At 41.8% G+C, this 22063-nt stretch overlaps 2 protein-coding genes across 3 annotated transcripts; one reads left to right on the top strand and one right to left on the bottom strand.

Annotated features, from left to right (window-relative positions):
• The first annotated feature begins 51 nt into the window (after window positions 1-51).
• Window positions 52-1404, top strand: LOC120430120 (MICOS complex subunit MIC19). 2 transcript variants are annotated; one of them, XR_008212629.1, is made up of 4 exons: window positions 52-273; window positions 390-631; window positions 703-980; window positions 1047-1404. XR_008212629.1 is itself a non-coding variant. In XM_039595204.2 (3 exons), exons 1-3 carry the CDS (start codon window positions 153-155, stop codon window positions 919-921), a joined length of 582 nt encoding a protein of 193 aa, XP_039451138.1. In that variant the 5' UTR covers window positions 52-152; the 3' UTR covers window positions 922-1038. The 2 variants fall into 2 exon arrangements, 1 of the variants encoding a protein (XP_039451138.1); XM_039595204.2 differs by lacking the exon at window positions 1047-1404 and having other exon boundaries at window positions 703-1038.
• Window positions 1259-4270, bottom strand: LOC120430115 (protein Notchless). The gene is made up of 3 exons (XM_039595201.2): window positions 3219-4270; window positions 2673-3150; window positions 1259-2611 (listed from the first exon to the last, which is right to left on the bottom strand). The coding sequence occupies exons 1-3, from the start codon at window positions 4165-4167 to the stop codon at window positions 2599-2601; spliced, it is 1440 nt and encodes a 479-aa protein (XP_039451135.1). The 5' UTR covers window positions 4168-4270; the 3' UTR covers window positions 1259-2598.
• Window positions 4271-22063: the final 17793 nt, after the last annotated feature.

Genomic DNA, 22063 nt, shown 5'->3' with positions numbered 1-22063 from the left:
TTTGTGAGTACTTTCCTTTCTACGTGTAATCATGTGGTGACATTTCATTTTCGCCTTCGGTTGTCAACTTATAAGTGTCACCACCGGGGATGCTTCCATCGCTTCGGAGTGATTTTTAAAGGTGCGCAAGCAAAAAACAAGGGAAAATTACGATGGGAGCCTCTTCCAGCAACCCGAGGACCGTCACGATCGATAACGATTCACCGGTGGGAGTCATAGACATTTCCGACGACGTCGTAAATAGGCTCAAGTCCGGAATGCCCCCGAAAGAAGGTAGGCAGTTGGATTTTTAACAAAAATAAAAGACGGTCACGATTATGCAATAAGTAAAAACAAAAATGAATCGTAAATAAATTCACCACAACTATGCAATCTCTGCCTATTTGCAGGTACTAGACAGCAGCAGTCGAGTGCCCCATCCGTTGGCGCTGGGCCAAGTTCTTACCCGAATCCTCTGCCGCCGCCACCGACCGGTTTTTACGGAGAACCCTCGTTAACATCGATGCAAATCCGTCGCGAGAAAGAACAGGAACTGCGAGCCAACGATGTCTACTGGACAAAGCGACTGCAGACTCTCGAGGCCAACCTCCAGAAGACTAACCAGATACTGGAGAAGGAATATAACGATGCGGTAATGCTCTTTCGCGATGCCGGACGCTCTGTATTATTTGGTCTATTAAAATGATTGTGTTTGCTTTTCAGATTGCCGATGTGAAGAAACGTTTTGATAGCACTGCCGTGGCCCATCAGCTGCCCCCGTGCCAGGATCTAAAGGCCAAGGTGGTAGAGTGCTACAAAAAGAACCAGCATGAAACGCTCAACTGTTCCGCGGACGTGCGAGCCTTCACCGACTGTGTTAACTTACACCGCATTCAGCTGCTGAAGGAGAAAGCATCCGGATCCGATAAACCGGCCAAGTAGTTTTGAGCGAAATGCGCTGGAAAGTTATCTGCAAAACAAAAACATGCTGTACTAGTAAGGTAAATCATGTTCTTTCGTGTGTACATACATCAGAAAAGAATTAACCCAAAATGTCGATTCGGTAGTGTTTTCTACTTTTCGTGCTGGGACACAATTTCTTGTAACTCCTGGAAACTATCGTACCCCACGATGCTCTTGCCGTGGCCGTCTTGTCCCCAGTACACACTTTTCGCGTCTCTTTCCGAAAGTCCCGTTTCGAGCACCTGCTTGCTGTTCCCTTCTTCTGGCTTGCGTTTGGTGATGTTTTGTGCGGCTTCGTCCGGAATCTGCTCCGGAGTTTTTGGTTGCTGCAGCACGGCGTTCCGCCGGACGATGGTCGTCTTGACCAGGGAGCTCGGATCGTCCACCGTTTCGTAGCTGTGCAGATTGTTTCGCTCTTTTTGAGAGTTGTCTTCACCGTCACCACTGCTGCCGTTTCCGGCGGGGATCGATGAAAAGGTGTTGGCCGGAAGGCGGGACCAGAACGGCCGCAGGATGTTGGAAGTGTTAATTTTTCGCACAAAAACTGCCATTTTGCTTGAACTTGAAATTTGGAATGACGATGAGTTAAAAAAAAATTACTTACTGAAACACGTTGTCTTCGCACCCATTGAAAATGCAATATTTTATTTTATTTTTTTATTTATAATTGAAAAAGGATAAAAGGTTATTTTGGGTAGAGAAAAAGCTGTTTCGCCGTTCGGGAATGACAGGAAAAGTAAGTAGTTTCACGACAGAATTGCAAAAAATATATTATGACCTCATTTTTTTCAAGAATTTTACATACACAGAACAGAAAACGCAGCAACAATTTTTGTTTTTGCTTGAAAAAATATATAATAGAAACAATAAGGGAAGGTTGAAGGAGCGGCCGTGGCTGACTGGTTACGGTGTTCGCTTTGTAAGCGAATGGTTCTGGGTTCGATTCTAATCTGCTCCCAACGAGAAAGTTAAGAACACATAAATTTGAAATGATGAATATGAACGAAAAATCAAAGTCGCTCGAGGCGGAGTTCGATCCTCCGTCCTTTGGATTGGTAAGCAAAAATGCTAACCACTAGGCAATGACGACTTGGTGAGCGTGGACTGGAATTAGGAATACTGTTACAGAGAGCGAGTTGTGGCGCTATAACCACGGCAAATAGTGTCCAGGGCATTCGTGGAAATACAATGTCCCATCCCAGAGGGTCCCGGAGTACCAAACCTTCTTAGCATGGTGCTCCCAACGAATACAACCAAAATCTCGGAGCGTATGGTGGTGTGTCCCCACGCTTCTTCCTCCCCTGTCGATTCAGAATTGTGTTGTTGTTCGAACACTCTGTGCACAAACTAAACCCAATTACGAGTCATCTCTGCGATACGGCTTTGCGCAGTAGGCCTGGCCGCTTTAACGCTTGTGATGTTTCAATGCATTCCGATGCAATGGCGTACTACAAATGTTAATAAATGACAAGAAGAGTGCTAGGCGTCATCTAACCTAAGGCACTCTCCAGGATCCCTTAGAAAGATTGGCTGCGCTAGGGTCTGATTAGATTAGATTAGAATAGAAACAATAAGGGAACCAATAAGAGACCATTTTCCAATATACAATTTTTATTGGCTCATTATATCATCTTTAAAAAAAATGTGTGAATCCGCTTAGTACGACCACCTGAAAAGCAAAACAAAGTCATTAATAATGTTATCAAACTCCGTCGTTTTTCCCCACTTACAATTTCAATATTTTGTCCTTCCCTCCGGAGGCGACCCTAGACCCGTCAGGTGCCCAGTCTACGCCAAACACTTCATCGGCATGTCCGGGCAGTTCCTGGGCCAGTTTGCGGTCCTTTACGCTCCACACCTTCAGGGTGGAATCTTTGCTTCCGCTGAGCAGAAGGCGCGAATCGGCCGACCACGCCACCGTATAAACGGCCTGCACGTGCCCACGGAGTGCACAGATGAAGGCACCGTCACTGGCACGCCACAGCCGAACTGATTTGTCAAAGGACGCCGACGCAACCAGTTTCACGTCCGGCGAATATTTTACATCGTTGACTACGTTTTGGTGGCCGGTCATTCGCGTGACGAACTGCTTCTGGGTAGATTTCCACAAGTACAGAGTGAAATCGTCCGAACAGGACACAAACGATTCAACCGCATCCGGACAAACCTTGTCGTACCGTTCCTGGGCTAGCCGCTGCAGTTCTTTCTCTGTGAGGTGGACGAAATCGATTAGATTTGTGAGAAATTTTTGACTATGATAGTTGAAGAGTACTTACTATCGGAAACACTCTTGTTCCGATCGATAACCGGGTGGAATGGTCCAGTGCGAAGAACGTAGTCGGTGTTCAGAGCCAAGTTGTTAACCCAGTGGGCATGCCCGGTGAATGTTTTGCACAGGACGCCATCCTCTGCGCGCCACATCTTGATTGTACGGTCGCGTGACGAAGTGTACAGGATGCCAGCTCCGCCCCAACGCACCGCGGTGACCGGTCCGGTGTGGCCGGCTATGACTTTCGTGCACGTCCCCAGCACGACGTCCCATATTCTAACGTCGTTGTCGTTGCCGGCACTGGCTAGATAGCGACATTCCGGGTTTTTATGGTACGGCTCCCAGCTAAGGCAACTGACCCACTTTTTGTGGCCAGCCAGCGGACGTCCGAGGAGCTTGCCCGTGTCCGGACACCAGACGCGAATTTCGCCCACTTTATCGGCCGAGGCTACTTTCAGCGAGTCCGGAGACCAGGCAACACAAAGCACCCAATTCCGGTGGCCGGTGCAGGTGTGATGGGGCGTTTCAGTTGTCAAATCCCATAGCCTCAGCGTGGTGTCTCCAGAACCGCTGGCCAAATGCAAACTGTCCGGACTGAACGCTAGCGAAACGACCGCTTCTGCGTGTCCCGGCATAGAACTTGTGCACCGGGTAACCGGACGAACCCGGAAAACAGCTTGTGGCTGATACACAATGTCCAGGACGTTTTCGGCGTCCAGCTTGTTGGCGCCCAGCGTCTGTTGGACACTGTCACGGATCTCATCGTCGTTAATAAAGAACAGGTACGGCGAGGGGTCTTCGTTCCTGAGCAACGCATTCAGGATCAGTTCCAGCTGCTGTTTGGTCACATTGATCGGAAGATCCAAAGGAGGACCGGCCTCCTCGCCAGTGTCCGATACGAACCGTGCCTGGAAGGTGTGCGTTTGCGTCGAATCATCCACGTCGTCCACCTCCATTTTTCAAAAAGAATATCGTGGTGTATTCAAAACTCAGAATGACAAACTTTTTTAGAATTATACTCAAAACACACGTGCTAGTCGGACTTGTGTGAACTCAGCATTTGAGCTCAGCATCTAAAGGGCCTATCCGACCAAAGCGAGTCATGCGCGCCCTCGCGGCATTTTTTGGAACTACTTCAGAATTTTACTCAAAATAATCCACATTTGTTAGAGATTCAAACCAGCAACAATCCGATCGCTAATCTGGTACGCTAACCACTGAACTATCGAGGTTCATGTAAGGCTAAGGAATAAACTCGAACTGGTCAAGCAAGAAACTTTTAAATTCTACTGAGAATATCTTCCTAACATAAATGCTGCAACGAAATGGGGGTGGTTCGACCCAAATCGCTCTGAAAAGATATGAATTCCCGGTAACCAAGCAATGAGCTAGTCGGTTTTTGATTGCTCAGAATGTCCCCTACAAGCTGTATATATGGAAAAGTTGCCTAAATTTAGTTGAGTATTTTTTTGGAATTTTTTTGAAAAAAATTTTTGGCTCCCCGTAGGGTGGTTCGACCACGGATACGTCACGACTGTCATCCACATACAAAGCGAGTGAAGTCAAAATCGAACCAAGATCGAACCAAGTTTTTGCAGCGAGGTTTTTGAAAATGTTGTATGCACATGAATTACAAAAAATAATAACTTTTTTTTTTAATCATCAAGTTTTTTTATTCAAGCGATTTACATTTAATTTCAGATTTGAACTTTAATTAATATTCAAATAACTCATAGCAATTTTAGTTTTTTTTTAAAGATTTACATTTAATCTCAGATTTGAACTTTAATATTTAGCACACGTATGTTTGACTATGTCAATGTCACTGTTGACATTTATTCAGTTTGCTTTCTTTTTTCTATAAATGCGGTTTTGTTGGTGTAATTACTAGCAAATCACATTTTAGAACAGGATGCAATGAATAATCATCGAAATATGTTGTTCAAACTCGTTGTTGAATTATGTTTAAATGTTAATTAACTGAGTATTCTACAAGTGTAATTGAATTTAAATCAACAGTCAGGAAGAATCTTACAAAGCTAATTTTGTTTCAAGGAAACTGAATATATTCAATTTTTAGTTTAATGTTACGTGTTGTTCTAGTACAACTTTGTTTATCGGTCTAATAAATAATAAATGAGGAAATCTGCACGTTATACTTGCCATTTACTTTAATATATAAACAAAAGATGATTAAAACTTAAAATTAATTAATTTTTAGATAATAATTAATTAATTTGTTTCATACTACCTTTTCAAAAACCCTACGTAAACAACATTGACAGCGCCGCTGGCGGTGACTTCGGGAAAGTGCATGCCTGTCAGATCCCTGGGTTCGACCCAAATCGCTCTGAAAAGATATGAATTCCCGGTAACCAAGCAATGAGCTAGTCGTTTTTTGATAGCTCAGAATGTCCCCTACAAGCTGTATATATGGAAAAGTTGCCTAAATTTAGTTGAGTATTTTTTTGGAATTTTTTTGAAAAAAATTTTTGGCTCCCCGTAGGGTGGTTCGACCCAAATCGCTCTGAAAAGATATGAATTCCCGGTAACCAAGCAATGAGCTAGTCGTTTTTTGATAGCTCAGAATGTCCCCTACAAGCTGTATATATGGAAAAGTTGCCTAAATTTAGTTGAGTATTTTTTTGGAATTTTTTTGAAAAAAATTTTTGGCTCCCCGTAGGGTGGTTCGACCCAAATCGCTCTGAAAAGATATGAATTCCCGGTAACCAAGCAATGAGCTAGTCGGTTTTTGATAGCTCAGAATGTCCCCTACAAGCTGTATATATGGAAAAGTTGCCTAAATTTAGTTGAGTATTTTTTTGGAATTTTTTTGAAAAAAATTTTTGGCTCCCCGTAGGGTGGTTCGACCCAAATCGCTCTGAAAAGATATGAATTCCCGGTAACCAAGCAATGAGCTAGTCGGTTTTTGATAGCTCAGAATGTCCCCTACAAGCTGTATATATGGAATAGTTGCCTAAATTTAGTTGAGTATTTTTTTGGAATTTTTTAAAATTTTATTTTTGGCTCCCCGTAGGGTGGTTCGACCCAAATCGCTCTGAAAAGATATGAATTCCCGGTAACCAAGCAATGAGCTAGTCGTTTTTTGATAGCTCAGAATGTCCCCTACAAGCTGTATATATGGAAAAGTTGCCTAAATTTAGTTGAGTATTTTTTTGGAATTTTTTAAAATTTTATTTTTGGCTCCCCGTAGGGTGGTTCGACCCAAATCGCTCTGAAAAGATATGAATTCCCGGTAACCAAGCAATGAGCTAGTCGTTTTTTGATAGCTCAGAATGTCCCCTACAAGCTGTATATATGGAAAAGTTGCCTAAATTTAGTTGAGTATTTTTTTGGAATTTTTTAAAATTTTATTTTTGGCTCCCCGTAGGGTGGTTCGACCCAAATCGCTCTGAAAAGATATGAATTCCCGGTAACCAAGCAATGAGCTAGTCGTTTTTTGATAGCTCAGAATGTCCCCTACAAGCTGTATATATGGAATAGTTGCCTAAATTTAGTTGAGTATTTTTTTGGAATTTTTTAAAATTTTATTTTTGGCTCCCCGTAGGGTGGTTCGACCCAAATCGCTCTGAAAAGATATGAATTCCCGGTAACCAAGCAATGAGCTAGTCGTTTTTTGATAGCTCAGAATGTCCCCTACAAGCTGTATATATGGAAAAGTTGCCTAAATTTAGTTGAGTATTTTTTTGGAATTTTTTTGAAAAAAAATTTTGGCTCCCCGTAGGGTGGTTCGACCCAAATCGCTCTGAAAAGATATGAATTCCCGGTAACCAAGCAATGAGCTAGTCGGTTTTTGATAGCTCAGAATGTCCCCTACAAGCTGTATATATGGAATAGTTGCCTAAATTTAGTTGAGTATTTTTTTGGAATTTTTTAAAATTTTATTTTTGGCTCCCCGTAGGGTGGTTCGACCCAAATCGCTCTGAAAAGATATGAATTCCCGGTAACCAAGCAATGAGCTAGTCGTTTTTTGATAGCTCAGAATGTCCCCTACAAGCTGTATATATGGAATAGTTGCCTAAATTTAGTTGAGTATTTTTTTGGAATTTTTTAAAATTTTATTTTTGGCTCCCCGTAGGGTGGTTCGACCCAAATCGCTCTGAAAAGATATGAATTCCCGGTAACCAAGCAATGAGCTAGTCGTTTTTTGATAGCTCAGAATGTCCCCTACAAGCTGTATATATGGAAAAGTTGCCTAAATTTAGTTGAGTATTTTTTTGGAATTTTTTTGAAAAAAATTTTTGGCTCCCCGTAGGGTGGTTCGACCCAAATCGCTCTGAAAAGATATGAATTCCCGGTAACCAAGCAATGAGCTAGTCGGTTTTTGATAGCTCAGAATGTCCCCTACAAGCTGTATATATGGAATAGTTGCCTAAATTTAGTTGAGTATTTTTTTGGAATTTTTTAAAATTTTATTTTTGGCTCCCCGTAGGGTGGTTCGACCCAAATCGCTCTGAAAAGATATGAATTCCCGGTAACCAAGCAATGAGCTAGTCGTTTTTTGATAGCTCAGAATGTCCCCTACAAGCTGTATATATGGAAAAGTTGCCTAAATTTAGTTGAGTATTTTTTTGGAATTTTTTTGAAAAACATTTTTGGCTCCCCGTAGGGTGGTTCGACCCAAATCGCTCTGAAAAGATATGAATTCCCGGTAACCAAGCAATGAGCTAGTCGGTTTTTGATAGCTCAGAATGTCCCCTACAAGCTGTATATATGGAATAGTTGCCTAAATTTAGTTGAGTATTTTTTTGAATTTTTTTTGAAAAAAAAATTTGGCTCCCCGTAGGGTGGTTCGACCCAAATCGCTCTGAAAAGATATGAATTCCCGGTAACCAAGCAATGAGCTAGTCGGTTTTTGATAGCTCAGAATGTCCCCTACAAGCTGTATATATGGAATAGTTGCCTAAATTTAGTTGAGTATTTTTTTGGAATTTTTTTGAAAAAAAATTTTGGCTCCCCGTAGGGTGGTTCGACCCAAATCGCTCTGAAAAGATATGAATTCCCGGTAACCAAGCAATGAGCTAGTCGGTTTTTGATAGCTCAGAATGTCCCCTACAAGCTGTATATATGGAATAGTTGCCTAAATTTAGTTGAGTATTTTTTTGGAATTTTTTTTAATTTTATTTTTGGCTCCCCGTAGGGTGGTTCGACCCAAATCGCTCTGAAAAGATATGAATTCCCGGTAACCAAGCAATGAGCTAGTCGTTTTTTGATAGCTCAGAATGTCCCCTACAAGCTGTATATATGGAAAAGTTGCCTAAATTTAGTTGAGTATTTTTTTGGAATTTTTTTGAAAAAAATTTTTGGCTCCCCGTAGGGTGGTTCGACCCAAATCGCTCTGAAAAGATATGAATTCCCGGTAACCAAGCAATGAGCTAGTCGGTTTTTGATAGCTCAGAATGTCCCCTACAAGCTGTATATATGGAAAAGTTGCCTAAATTTAGTTGAGTATTTTTTTGGAATTTTTTTGAAAAAAATTTTTGGCTCCCCGTAGGGTGGTTCGACCCAAATCGCTCTGAAAAGATATGAATTCCCGGTAACCAAGCAATGAGCTAGTCGGTTTTTGATAGCTCAGAATGTCCCCTACAAGCTGTATATATGGAATAGTTGCCTAAATTTAGTTGAGTATTTTTTTGGAATTTTTTAAAATTTTATTTTTGGCTCCCCGTAGGGTGGTTCGACCCAAATCGCTCTGAAAAGATATGAATTCCCGGTAACCAAGCAATGGGCTAGTCGTTTTTTGATAGCTCAGAATGTCCCCTACAAGCTGTATATATGGAATAGTTGCCTAAATTTAGTTGAGTATTTTTTTGGAATTTTTTAAAATTTTATTTTTGGCTCCCCGTAGGGTGGTTCGACCCAAATCGCTCTGAAAAGATATGAATTCCCGGTAACCAAGCAATGAGCTAGTCGGTTTTTGATAGCTCAGAATGTCCCCTACAAGCTGTATATATGGAATAGTTGCCTAAATTTAGTTGAGTATTTTTTTGAATTTTTTTTGAAAAAAAATTTTGGCTCCCCGTAGGGTGGTTCGACCCAAATCGCTCTGAAAAGATATGAATTCCCGGTAACCAAGCAATGAGCTAGTCGGTTTTTGATAGCTCAGAATGTCCCCTACAAGCTGTATATATGGAATAGTTGCCTAAATTTAGTTGAGTATTTTTTTGAATTTTTTTTGAAAAAAAATTTTGGCTCCCCGTAGGGTGGTTCGACCCAAATCGCTCTGAAAAGATATGAATTCCCGGTAACCAAGCAATGAGCTAGTCGTTTTTTGATAGCTCAGAATGTCCCCTACAAGCTGTATATATGGAAAAGTTGCCTAAATTTAGTTGAGTATTTTTTTGGAATTTTTTTGAAAAAAAATTTTGGCTCCCCGTAGGGTGGTTCGACCCAAATCGCTCTGAAAAGATATGAATTCCCGGTAACCAAGCAATGAGCTAGTCGGTTTTTGATAGCTCAGAATGTCCCCTACAAGCTGTATATATGGAATAGTTGCCTAAATTTAGTTGAGTATTTTTTTGGAATTTTTTAAAATTTTATTTTTGGCTCCCCGTAGGGTGGTTCGACCCAAATCGCTCTGAAAAGATATGAATTCCCGGTAACCAAGCAATGAGCTAGTCGGTTTTTGATAGCTCAGAATGTCCCCTACAAGCTGTATATATGGAATAGTTGCCTAAATTTCGTTTAGTATTTTTTTGGAATTTTCATAAAAATAAAATAAGATTTTACGAGGACTCTGTATCTGAAGATTTGCACACAATGGCGCACTCTCGCGGAATTTTTCGAAACCTTGTATCCAAACAAACCACTCCGACCTTCTGGAACTGTGTCGGTAATGTAGTTTCGATTCTTAAAATAGATTTTTGAGATCAAGTCAGGAATGTGGAGTATCATATGAAAAGGGCTCATTAGCATTTTGAAAGCCGGGACTATTTTTAAAATTTCTAGGCTACAGGGAACTATTTAACAAACCACGCAATGATGAAGGTAAGCTTTTCTTTTGCCCTACGAGTTTAGTGAACAAGTTCACACAAGTCTGATGATTAGCAAAATTGTTAAAACTGTTAGCGTGGTAATCCACCTGGTTCTCGTGTTGGTCTAAAAATAGAAACAGGCTCTGTTACTCCCCATATTATTTTTTTTTAATTTGTAAGGAAATTCGACGCCAACATTTCAAAAAGCATCATGTACAAACCATGCGTTTTGAGAAAAACGCATTTGAATGTTGAGCATCCATTTTCAATTCCCATTTTAATATAAAAGCAAAATAAGATGTTCTAATGATAACAAACGATGAAAAACGTTGCTTTTATTGATACTTGATCATCCAAATTCAATAAAACATCATTTCCCTAATTTTATTTGAGTAAAACAAACATAACTCCTTTTGAAATCACCAACGTCGATATCACCCTGCTGTCATTGAGGGGGGCGCTTTGTTATGATTCGTTTTTCTTCGCCGAATGTACATGGCGCTTTGTTCATGATGCTTTTTTTTCGTCACGAGGTTCATGTAGTCTTTTGTTTGACAGGTTGACAGGGCTATATAAACAGGGACTGCTGATGGCAGAGACTTTGTTTATGTTACTTTATTTAAAATCAATATTAAACAGACTTTACTGAAGTAATTTTTGCTCATTTTTGGTGGAGAGGTAGCTTATTAGGAGTACTTTCAGAATATGCAATAACCCAGAAGGTGTCAAAATGTACATGATGCCTTTTGAAATGTTACCGTCGAAATGTTCGCGCTAGGCCGTTGCAAATATATTTTTTGAAGTTTATGTCCCTCGACTCTGACCAAAGTCATGGGGGGGTTTTAACATTTGAATGAAAAGAGAGTTGAAAAATGCATTATACACTTGTCCAGTTGTTTTGCAATCATTAGTTTCCAAAATACCTAAGTATTGGCGCACATTTATTATTTTTGACATAGGACTATGTCTCTACTTACTATATTGGGGGGCCAGTTCAGAAATTCGATCCAAAGCGTCACATTTGAGCGTTCAAAAAAATGGGACATTTCGAACGCTTATATCTTATTTCCCTGTGAATTAATCCAGACGGTTGAACCACCAATCGAAAGGGGAAGACTTCAGCTATCGTTTAACTACATAGAAAGTTTGACTAAACATAGTTAAAGCACTTAAAACATGCAATCAAAATAAGTAATTTTTCAGTACAAATCGGACAGATGACCAATCAGAGCGAGCGTATGCATTCGAGGCCGCGCCCCTTTTGTGCCGTTCTCCGGCTGTGCCGCTATTTAAGCAGATAATTTCGCAAAAGCAAGTCACTTTGGAACGAGCACTCGAACTGTGCACATCGGGCCGGCGCGGAGCAACAGCAGCAGCAGCCAATAGAAGAAGAGGACCACCAGCAGCAGAAGGAGGAAATTCGAGCGAAGCGGACCGGTGGAAGTCGCTATGATGCTGCGGTTCTCATGTAAAATGGCCATTTCGACAGTGGTGGCCAAAACCTGGAGTGGCCGATGCCCTCAAAGCAGGTTCCCCCGGGGCCCGGTGGAACATTTACAGAACCATACGAGTTGTAACAATATGGGTATCAAAATTCATGGTTTTTGATACTGAACATGCCAATGGCCATTTCGACAGTGGTGGCCACAACCTGGAGTGGCCGGTGCCCTCAAAGAAGGTTCCCCCGGGGCCCGGAGGGCCTTTTACAGAACCATACGAGTTGTGGCAATATTGGTATCAAAACTCATGGTTTTTGATACTGAACATGAAAATTGCCATTTCGACAGTGGTGGCCACAACCTGGAGTGGCCGGTGATCTCAAAGCAGGTTCCCCCGGGGCCCGGAGGGCCTTTTACAGAACCATACGAGTTGTGGCAATATGGGTATCAAAATTCATGGTTTTGATACTGAACATGAAAATTGCCATTTCGACAGTGTTGGCCACAACCTGGAGTGGCCGGTGATCTCAAAGCAGGTTCCCCGGGGCCCGGAGGGCCTTTTACAGAACCATACGAGTTGTGGCAATATGGGTATCAAAATTCATGGTTTTGATGCTGAACATGAAAATTGCCATTTCGACAGTGTTGGCCACAACCTGGAGTGGCCGGTGATCTCAAAGCAGGTTCCCCCGGGGCCCGGGGGGACTTTTACAGAACCATACGAGTTTTGGCAATATGGGTATCAAAATTCATGGTTTTTGATACTGAAAATGATAATGGCCATTTCGACAGTGGTGGCCAAAACCTGGAGTGGCCACTGCCCTCAAAGAAGGTTTCCCCGGGGCCTGGGGGGACATTTACAGAACCATACGAGTTTTGGCAATATGGGTATCAAAATTCATGGTTTTGATACTGAACATGAAAATGGCCATTTCGACGGTAGTGGCCACAACCTGGAGTGACCGGTGATCTCAAAGCAGGTTCCCCCGGGGCCCGGAGGGCCTTTTACAGAACCATACGAGTTGTGGCAATATGGGTATCAAAATGCATGGTTTTGATACTGAACATGAAAATTGCCATTTCGACAGTGTTGGCCACAACCTGGAGTGGCCGGTGATCTCAAAGCAGGTTCCCCGGGGCCCGGAGGGCCTTTACAGAACCATACGAGTTGTGGCAATATGGGTATCAAAATTCATGGTTTTGATGCTGAACATGAAAATTGCCATTTCGACAGTGTTGGCCACAACCTGGAGTGGCCGGTGATCTCAAAGCAGGTTCCCCCGGGGCCCGGGGGGACTTTTACAGAACCATACGAGTTTTGGCAATATGGGTATCAAAATTCATGGTTTTTGATACTGAAAATGATAATGGCCATTTCGACAGTGGTGGCCAAAACCTGGAGTGGCCACTGCCCTCAAAGAAGGTTTCCCCGGGGCCTGGGGGGACATTTACAGAACCATACGAGTTTTGGCAATATGGGTATCAAAATTCATGGTTTTGATACTGAACATGAAAATGGCCATTTCGACGGTAGTGGCCACAACCTGGAGTGACCGGTGATCTCAAAGCAGGTTCCCCCGGGGCCCGGAGGGCCTTTTACAGAACCATACGAGTTGTGGCAATATGGGTATCAAAATGCATGGTTTTGATACTGAACATGAAAATTGCCATTTCGACAGTGTTGGCCACAACCTGGAGTGGCCGGTGATCTCAAAGCAGGTTCCCCGGGGCCCGGAGGGCCTTTACAGAACCATACGAGTTGTGGCAATATGGGTATCAAAATTCATGGTTTTGATGCTGAACATGAAAATTGCCATTTCGACAGTGTTGGCCACAACCTGGAGTGGCCGGTGATCTCAAAGCAGGTTCCCCGGGGCCCGGAGGGCCTTTTACAGAACCATACGAGTTGTGGCAATATGGGTATCAAAATTCATGGTTTTGATACTGAACATGAAAATTGCCATTGTGACAGTGTTGGCCACAACCTGGAGTGGCCGGTGATCTCAAAGCAGGTTCCCGCGGGGCCCGGAGGGCTTTTTACAGAACCATACGAGTTGTGGCAATATGGGTATCAAAATTCATGGTTTTTGATACTGAAAATGATAATGGCCATTTCGACAGTGGTGGCCAAAACCTGGAGTGGCCGCTGCCCTCATGGAAGGTTCACCTTGAGGGAACATTTATGACAAATTTGGCAAAAAAACTATGAAACAAAATAAAATAATCTTATTCCAGATTTCACTAGCAATCCAAAAACTCATTCTAATTGTTTGGTCCTATGTCTTTCGGTTATGCCTCTGACATACCATCTTGAACTTTTTTGCAAAAAAAAAAAGTGTGCAAATTACACGTACGCGACCGCCGGGACCGATACATGTAACCAGTATACAATGTACAGGATACGTAGAGCTACATTGGCGTTCGTAGGCTACATTCACACCGACGATTTGGCCGTGCGAGCAAGGGCGCGGTCTTTGTATGCTTGGATGATATTATCAGCAGTCGGTATCCAAGTAACCACAAGCACTAAATTGAAGTATTAATTCAGTACTAAATCAGCACTGGAATGTTTTGAAGTATTAAATAAGCTTTGCGAATGCTTCAAAGTACCAAGACTTTTTGCAGCCTTTACTACTGGAATTAAATTATGACCTTGAAAATGTGCTTCAAAGCATTTGATGTTTATCAACAAAGTAACCCATCGATACGGGAAACATTTCAACCAGGCACGCTCTTATTGACTTTAATCCTTCTCCCGTCATACCGTTCTAGTAAGCGTGCGGGCTAAGGCGCAGTTCCCCCAGAGTGCATCAGTTTTATTTTTGCGTTAACTGGGTTCAATTCCCGCTGATTGAAGTGTTTTTTTTTGTTTTTTTTTTGGTACAAAACCGCAGCATGTAATTAAGTCAAATTTTTCAAACATATTCCCATAGCACAAAGGACAATATCAAAAGTTCTCTGGTAAATTGAATGACTTTTCTCACAAGCAAAAAGCTGCTTTCCGGAAGTCTGATACACTTTGTGAAATTTTGCCAACCGTGGACCAAGCACTCCTCGGAAAAGCAGTTCCCGTTAGCCGTTAGCCAGTGCTTGTCCCTTTTAACCCGTAATTAATTGTACTGGACTTGACTGGCTGGCCGCAATTTACTGAGTGATAATCGATAATTTCCGTCCAACAAAATCACAACGGAAACTAGAACAGCAAAAAGAAAGTCTAAATTAATGTTCGATGCATCAACCACATCGATTAAAACTTTCAAAACCAATACTCAATTCCGAATACATCAGTTGGCTGGCGCGCATCCTGGAGATCGACGAGAAAATGAATAACATCAAAGTGTCACACTCACACATGAAACGTAACAGGAGAAAAAAACAAAGTAGGCCCACCACCAAGTGTGTGAGTGGAGCAGCTGTTTTTTTCCCCCCAGCCTTGACGTCGATAAAGCAGTTTGTTTTTGTTCGAGCTTTCGGCGAAGCATTAAATCGGCATCTCTGTGCGCCACTTGAAATATTTCTCAAGGGAAAAGTGCTGATTAAATGTTTTGAAGCATTATTTGATGGTATTAAATGCCAATATAATGCTGATTTAATGCTGCTATTTAGTGCTTCGCGGTTACTTGGGTAGTGTCTGTGAACTCCATGTAAAAGGGGTGTCAAACTAAAAAGTGACCCCGTTCGTTTGACAACAGTTGGTGTCAAACCATCGGGGTTTGAGTGTACACACTTGCACCGTTTGGCTTGTGTTTACACTTCTTGTCTGATGCGCAGTGGTGCTCCACAGTAGTTGCAAATCTGACACTGGGTCACTCTGGGTTGTTTGTTCCAGTATAAGGCTAGTACGCAGATCGGAAGGAAAGGGGTCAAGAAACAGCTTTACGAACAGCAGAACAAATGAGAGGGAGCGATATCTTTGGGCTTTTCTTCACCCTCTCTGGCTTGCTTCTGCTGCCGCTGCTGTCCATTTGAAATTTTTCTTGATCGATTCCTTCCGCAGTGCATACACCGCTATACAGAAAAAACGTTACTTAATCCACCCTTAGGTGGTTGGTGCCTTCCTCTCATTCAAAGGGTAATGCTATCCAAAATAGACACGCTCGTGGGAAGGTCTCTAAATTACCTATCCAAAGATAGGTCGCATGATATATTTGGAATACGTTTTCATCTAAATATCTGAGAACTAGCCTCCAAAAAGTGTATAAATAACTCTTAAGTGCTTATAACTTTTGATAGGGTTGTCAGATCTTCAATGTTTTGGACGCGTTGGAAAGTTCTTTTGATTACCTGTTCAACGACGGGTTGCATGATAGATCCGGACAACGTTTTCATCGTGATGTCTGAGATCCGGCTACCAAAAAGTGCATAAATAACACTTAATTGCTAATAACTTTTGATAGGGTTGTCAGATCTTCAATGTATTGGTCGCGTTGGAAAGGTCTTTTAAATACCTTTCTAAAAATGTATTACATGCTGGAGTTTCTTACAAAAACCACCCTTTTTACAATCTTCCGGACTTTAGTCAAAATCGTTTTTTTAGCATAACTTTTGAAGTACTTTACTAAACTTCATAATTTTCAATAGGGACTTATGGGACCCCAAGACGAATCGAATGAGACCAAAACGGTCCAAATCGGTTAAGCCAGTGCTGAGATAATCGAGTGCATATTTTTTGGTGCAAAGACCCACATCCCTACACACACACACACACACACACACACACACACACACACACACACACACACACACACACACACACACACACACACACACACACACACACACACACACACACACACACACACACACACACACACACACACACACACACAGACATTTGCTCAGAATTCGATTCTGAGTCGATAGGTATACATGAAGGTGGGTCTAGGAGGTCTAATTGAGAAGTTCAGTTTTCGAGTGATTTTATAGCCTTTCCTCAGTAAGGTGAGGAAGGCAAAACTGGATTGGCCGCAACCTGGATTGGTCCGGGTTCCCCCGGGGATGTTCCGTTGAGCGGATATTGGCGGCACCGTATGAATATGGGCAATATTGGTGTCAAACTTCACGATTTTCAAAATCACATATGAAAATTACGAAAATGGAAATTTTAAACGGACTGGCCACAACCCGAATCGGATGTTTCGTTGAGGGGACATTTGCGGCAGCGCATAGTGTGGGCAATATTGGTGTCGAACTTCACGATTTTCAAAATCACATGTAAAAATTATGAAAATTGACATTTTTAACGAACTGGCCACAACCCGGATGGTTCCGGGTTCCCCGAGGAATGTTCCGTTGGAAGGACATTGGCAGCACAGTATGAATATGGGCAATATTGGTATCAAACTTCATAATTTTCAGAATCACATATGAAAATTACGAAAATGGACTTTTTGAGTGAACTGACCTCACTCCAGGCAGTTCCGGGTTCCCCGGGGGAAGTTATATGTATATGTTAGTGTCAAACTTCACGGTTTTCAAAATCACCTATCGAAATTACGAAAATGAACTTATAAAGTTTATTCGTCACAAACTGCATCAGTCCGAGTTCCCCGGAGTATGTTTCGTTGAAGAGACCTTATCGGCACAAATAAATAAATAAGAAATATTGAAGTTGAAAAGAAATATCAAATGATTTTTTCTAAAGTCATCCACAATCCACAATTTAAATAAATTCAAAAAATAAATTCTTTCAATTTACCTTCAACGGAACATCGCCAGGGGAACCCGGACAAATTCGGATTGTGGCCAGTCCACTCACAATGTCCATTTTCGTGATTTCCATATGTGATTTTGAAAATCGTGAAGTTTAACACCAATATTGCCCATATTCATGGTTGCCGCCAATGTCCCTCCAACGGAACATCTTCCGGTGAACCCGGAACAATCCGGGTTCTGGCCAGTCCGTTTAAAATGTCAGTTTTCGTAATTTCCATATGTGATATTGAAAATCGTGAAGTTTGACACCAATATTGCCCATATTCATACGGTGCCGCCAATATCCGCTCAAAGGAACATCCCCATGGGAACCCGGACCAATTCGGATTGTGGCCAGTCCACTCACAATGTCCATTTTCGTAATTTCCATATGTGATTTTGAAAACCGTGAAGTTTGACACCAATATTGCCCATATTCATACGGTGCCGCCAATATCCGCTCAACGGAACATCCCCGGGGGAACCCGAACCAATTCGGATTGTGGCCAGTCCACTCACAATGTCCATTTTCGTGATTTCCATATGTGATTTTGAAAACCGTGAAGTTTGACACCAATATTGCCCATATTCATACGGTGCTGCCAATATCCGCTTAACGGAACATCCTCGCGGAAACCCGGAACCATCCGGGTCACAGCCAGTCCACTAAAAATGTCCATTTTCGAAATGTTCATATGCGATTTAAAAAATCGTGAAGTTTGACACCAACACTGTCCATATTCATAGGTACCGCCAATATCCTTCCAACGGAACATCCCCCGGGGAACCTGGGCCAATCCGGATTGTGGCCAGTACAATGAAATTGTCCATCATCAATGTCCAGTTCCGTGGAACCATAAAAAGTCCATTTAAAAAAAAAACCTTGAGTTTCCTTTAACTTCAAGCAGATGTCAAATATTTGTGCGCGCTACTAGCGGGCGACTAAATTTGGTCACCCGCTGTTCACCGAGGGTCGAACTGCTATTTTATGAGCGCGTTTGTGAGCGACCGGTGTGGGGATGAGTGATAGTGGAGCGCTTCCAAATCCTTACTGCGCGCGCCCGGTGGAGATGGTCTTACACGGGCCGACGCTCATATTAAGCACGCAGCCTTTAACTGTCAGGAAAAAGTTGTATAACAGTTTAATCAACTGTCAATGTCAGAGCTTCGGTGTTGTTCAGGAGAATGACAGATGAATATTTTGAGCCTACCGTTGTTTACATCGTTGAATTTAATTCCTTAAGACGAGACAAAAAGTGAAGCAAAACTGCGGAAAAAACTTAAAAATAAATGAATCATTCAGAATGGTTCCAAAGTGGAAGACAACTTTTCTTTCTCATTTATGTAAGTATAAAAAATATGTTGTTTGCCGGTTTCTAAACATAATTTTGATTTATTTTTTACAGGATTGGCGTGAAAAATGAAACGACACCTCAAACTTGAATGGCCCAGACGGATAAAATTGTGCCGTCCCATTTACACGTTGCCCAGTGCCCGAATCTTCGCAATGCTGCATAGTGACCGCGACTTAAGCAGCATAAATGCTTAGCCCTGCACACCGTATCGATGTCCGTTCCGGCCCTAGAATCGGCGTCAGCAGCTGCAACTTCTCAAATATTTGTAAACCGATTTAGGTCCTCGATCGCAAGCCTCCGAATGTTCACCAGAAGTCGTCGGTTGCAGCAGCTAAAGCACGTGATACTCAGTATCAGTCTTTTCATTACCCATCTAACGATGTGTCGCATGGTAGATCCGGACAACGTTTTCATCAAAATTTATGAGATCCGGCCTCAAAAAAGTGGATAAATAACACTTAAGTGCTTATAACTTTTGATAGGGTTGTCAGATCTTCAATGTTTTGGCATCATTGGAAAGGTCTTTTGATTACCCATCTAACGATGTGTCGCATGGTAGATCCGGACAACGTTTTCATCAAAATTTATGAGATCCGGCCTAAAAAAAAGTGGATAAATAACACTTAAGTGCTTATAACTTTTGATAGGGTTGTCAGATCTTCAATGTTTTGGCATCATTGAAAAGGTCTTTTGATTACCCATCTAACGATGTGTCGCATGGTAGATCCGGACAAGGCTTTCATCAATATATATGAGATCCGGCCTAAACAAAAAGAATACATAACACTTTAGTGCTTATAACTTTTGATAGGGTTGTCAGATCATCAATGTTTTGGGCTCGTTGGAAAGGTCTTTTGATTACCCATCTAACGATGTGTCGCATGGTAGATCCGGACAACGTTTTCATCAAATTTTATGAGATCCGGCCTCAAAAAAGTGGATAAATAACACTTAAGTGCTTATAACTTTTGATAGGGTTGTCAGATCTTCAATGTTTTGGGCTCGTTGGAAAGGTCTTTTCAATACCTTTATAAAAATGTATAGCATGACGGGCTTTCTTACAAAAACCACCCTTTTTACAATCTTCTGAAATGTAGTCAAGATAGTTTTTTTAGCATAACTTTTGAAGTACTTAACTAAACTTGCTGATTTTAAATAGAGACCTATGGGACCCCAAGACGGATCGAATGAGACTAATACGGTCAAAATCCGTTCATCCAGTCCGGAGATAATCGAGTGACAATTTTTTTGTCCACCCACCTACACACATCCACACAGACATTTGCTCAGAACATGATTCTGAGTCGATAGGTATACGTGAAGGTGGGTCTAGGTGGTCAAATAAAGAAGTTCATTTTTCGAGTGATTTTATAGCCTTTCCTCAGTAAGGTGAGGAAGGCAAAAAAACCCGATTTAATCCCACCTGGGGTGAGATAGAGCCTTTCTTACTAAAGAATATAACAATGGTAGAACTTTTTTCAATTCATGACATCGACTGTGTTTATTTATAACGTCAGAAAGTCTTATAAATTATATGATTTCCAATGTATTATAAATTATATGATTTCCAAAAGAACACAATTTTCACCAAAAGAATATTTTTAATCGTACTATATGTTTGTACGTTTGTAATCAAACAAGCGTTTATGACAAACGCGATCATAGCAAGCTTCCCATGCGCCAGTGACAACGCACACCGCAGTTTTGGTTTTCGGCTTTAGCTTCAACGAAAGTGACAGAGTCAGAGATAGCTATTTTTAACAACCGCACCACTACACACTCAATTGCAAGAACCTTAGGTATAAAGCCATAGGGACGTGGCGTTACATCGTGCTGCCACCTGGTTTTTTTAAGCGCAAGAGTGTAAAAGTGCTGAGTCATCGTCTAAAAATAGACGGCGTCCTATCTCGCCCAGCAAAATGAAGTCGATAAAGTAGTCGGTTTCGATGAGCAAAAGTGGAAAATGTGGTCTAAAAATAGCGACGCCATCCCCCTATTGGCGTCGCCAGCATTGAAAACTTTGAAAACGATATAAACGATGAAAAGCTTAGAAAGCTCCTATTGGAATCCAATGAACCCTGTTAAATAAACTTACTAAAATGAAGTCTACATTTGGGCAATTTTAGGAGCGCACGGGAAACAAATTGATTGTAGCCGGATAAGTCGAGCCACAAAATAAATGCGCCAGCATTCTCGCGCCAGTATTCGAAGCTCAACTACACAAAATAAATGCGCCAGCATTCTCGCGTCAGTATTCGAAGCTCAACTTGACAACTTGTCAACTTGGCGACGAAGGGTCAAAAATCGATGCAGTGTGATTCTCGTCGATCTCCAGGATGCGCGCCAGCCAACTGATGTATTCGGAATTGAGTATTGGTTTTGAAAGTTTTAATCGATGTGGTTGATGCATCGAACATTAATTTAGACTTTCTTTTTGCTGTTCTAGTTTCCGTTGTGATTTTGTTGGACGGAAATTATCGATTATCACTCAGTAAATTGCGGCCAGCCAGTCAAGTCCAGTACAATTAATTACGGGTTAAAAGGGACAAGCACTGGCTAACGGCTAACGGGAACTGCTTTTCCGAGGAGTGCTTGGTCCACGGTTGGCAAAATTTCACAAAGTGTATCAGACTTCCGGAAAGCAACTTTTTGCTTGTGAGAAAAGTCATTCAATTTACCAGAGAACTTTTGATATTGTCCTTTGTGCTATGGGAATATGTTTGAAAAATTTGACTTAATTACAGGCTGCGGTTTTGCACCAAAAAAAAAAACAAAAAAAAACACTTCAATCAGCGGGAATTGAACCCAGTTAACGCAAAAATAAAACTGATGCACTCTGGGGGAACTGCGCCTTAGCCCGCACGCTTACTAGAACGGTATGACGGGAGAAGGATTAAAGTCAATAAGAGCGTGCCTGGTTGAAATGTTTCCCGTATCGATGGGTTACTTTGTTGATAAACATCAAATGCTTTGAAGCACATTTTCAAGGTCATAATTTAATTCCAGTAGTAAAGGCTGCAAAAAGTCTTGGTACTTTGAAGCATTCGCAAAGCTTATTTAATACTTCAAAACATTCCAGTGCTGATTTAGTACTGAATTAATACTTCAATTTAGTGCTTGTGGTTACTTGGATACCGACTGCTGATAATATCATCCAAGCATACAAAGACCGCGCCCTTGCTCGCACGGCCAAATCGTCGGTGTGAATGTAGCCTACGAACGCCAATGTAGCTCTACGTATCCTGTACATTGTATACTGGTTACATGTATCGGTCCCGGCGGTCGCGTACGTGTAATTTGCACACTTTTTTTTTTGCAAAAAAGTTCAAGATGGTATGTCAGAGACATAACCGAAAGACATAGGACCAA

This window comes from Culex pipiens, chromosome 1 (genome assembly GCF_016801865.2).
Source record: "Culex pipiens pallens isolate TS chromosome 1, TS_CPP_V2, whole genome shotgun sequence".
Taxonomy (NCBI): Eukaryota; Metazoa; Arthropoda; class Insecta; order Diptera; family Culicidae; genus Culex; species Culex pipiens.
This window is presented reverse-complemented; position numbering and strand designations above follow the sequence as displayed.

What these genes read in the sequence shown, in the direction of transcription:
- LOC120430120 (XM_039595204.2), top strand. Translation starts at nt 153, where the DNA reads ATGGGAGCCTCTTCCAGCAACCCGAGGACCGTCACGATCGATAACGAT. An exon ending in CGGAATGCCCCCGAAAGAAG is followed by an intron (nt 274 to 389) that starts GTAGGCAGTTGG and finishes GCCTATTTGCAG; the next exon opens with GTACTAGACAGCAGCAGTCG. An exon ending in AGAAGGAATATAACGATGCG is followed by an intron (nt 632 to 702) that starts GTAATGCTCTTT and finishes TTTGCTTTTCAG; the next exon opens with ATTGCCGATGTGAAGAAACG.
- LOC120430115 (XM_039595201.2), bottom strand. Translation starts at nt 4,167, where the DNA reads ATGGAGGTGGACGACGTGGATGATTCGACGCAAACGCACACCTTCCAG. An exon ending in GAACAAGAGTGTTTCCGATA is followed by an intron (nt 3,151 to 3,218) that starts GTAAGTACTCTT and finishes TCCACCTCACAG; the next exon opens with AGAAAGAACTGCAGCGGCTA.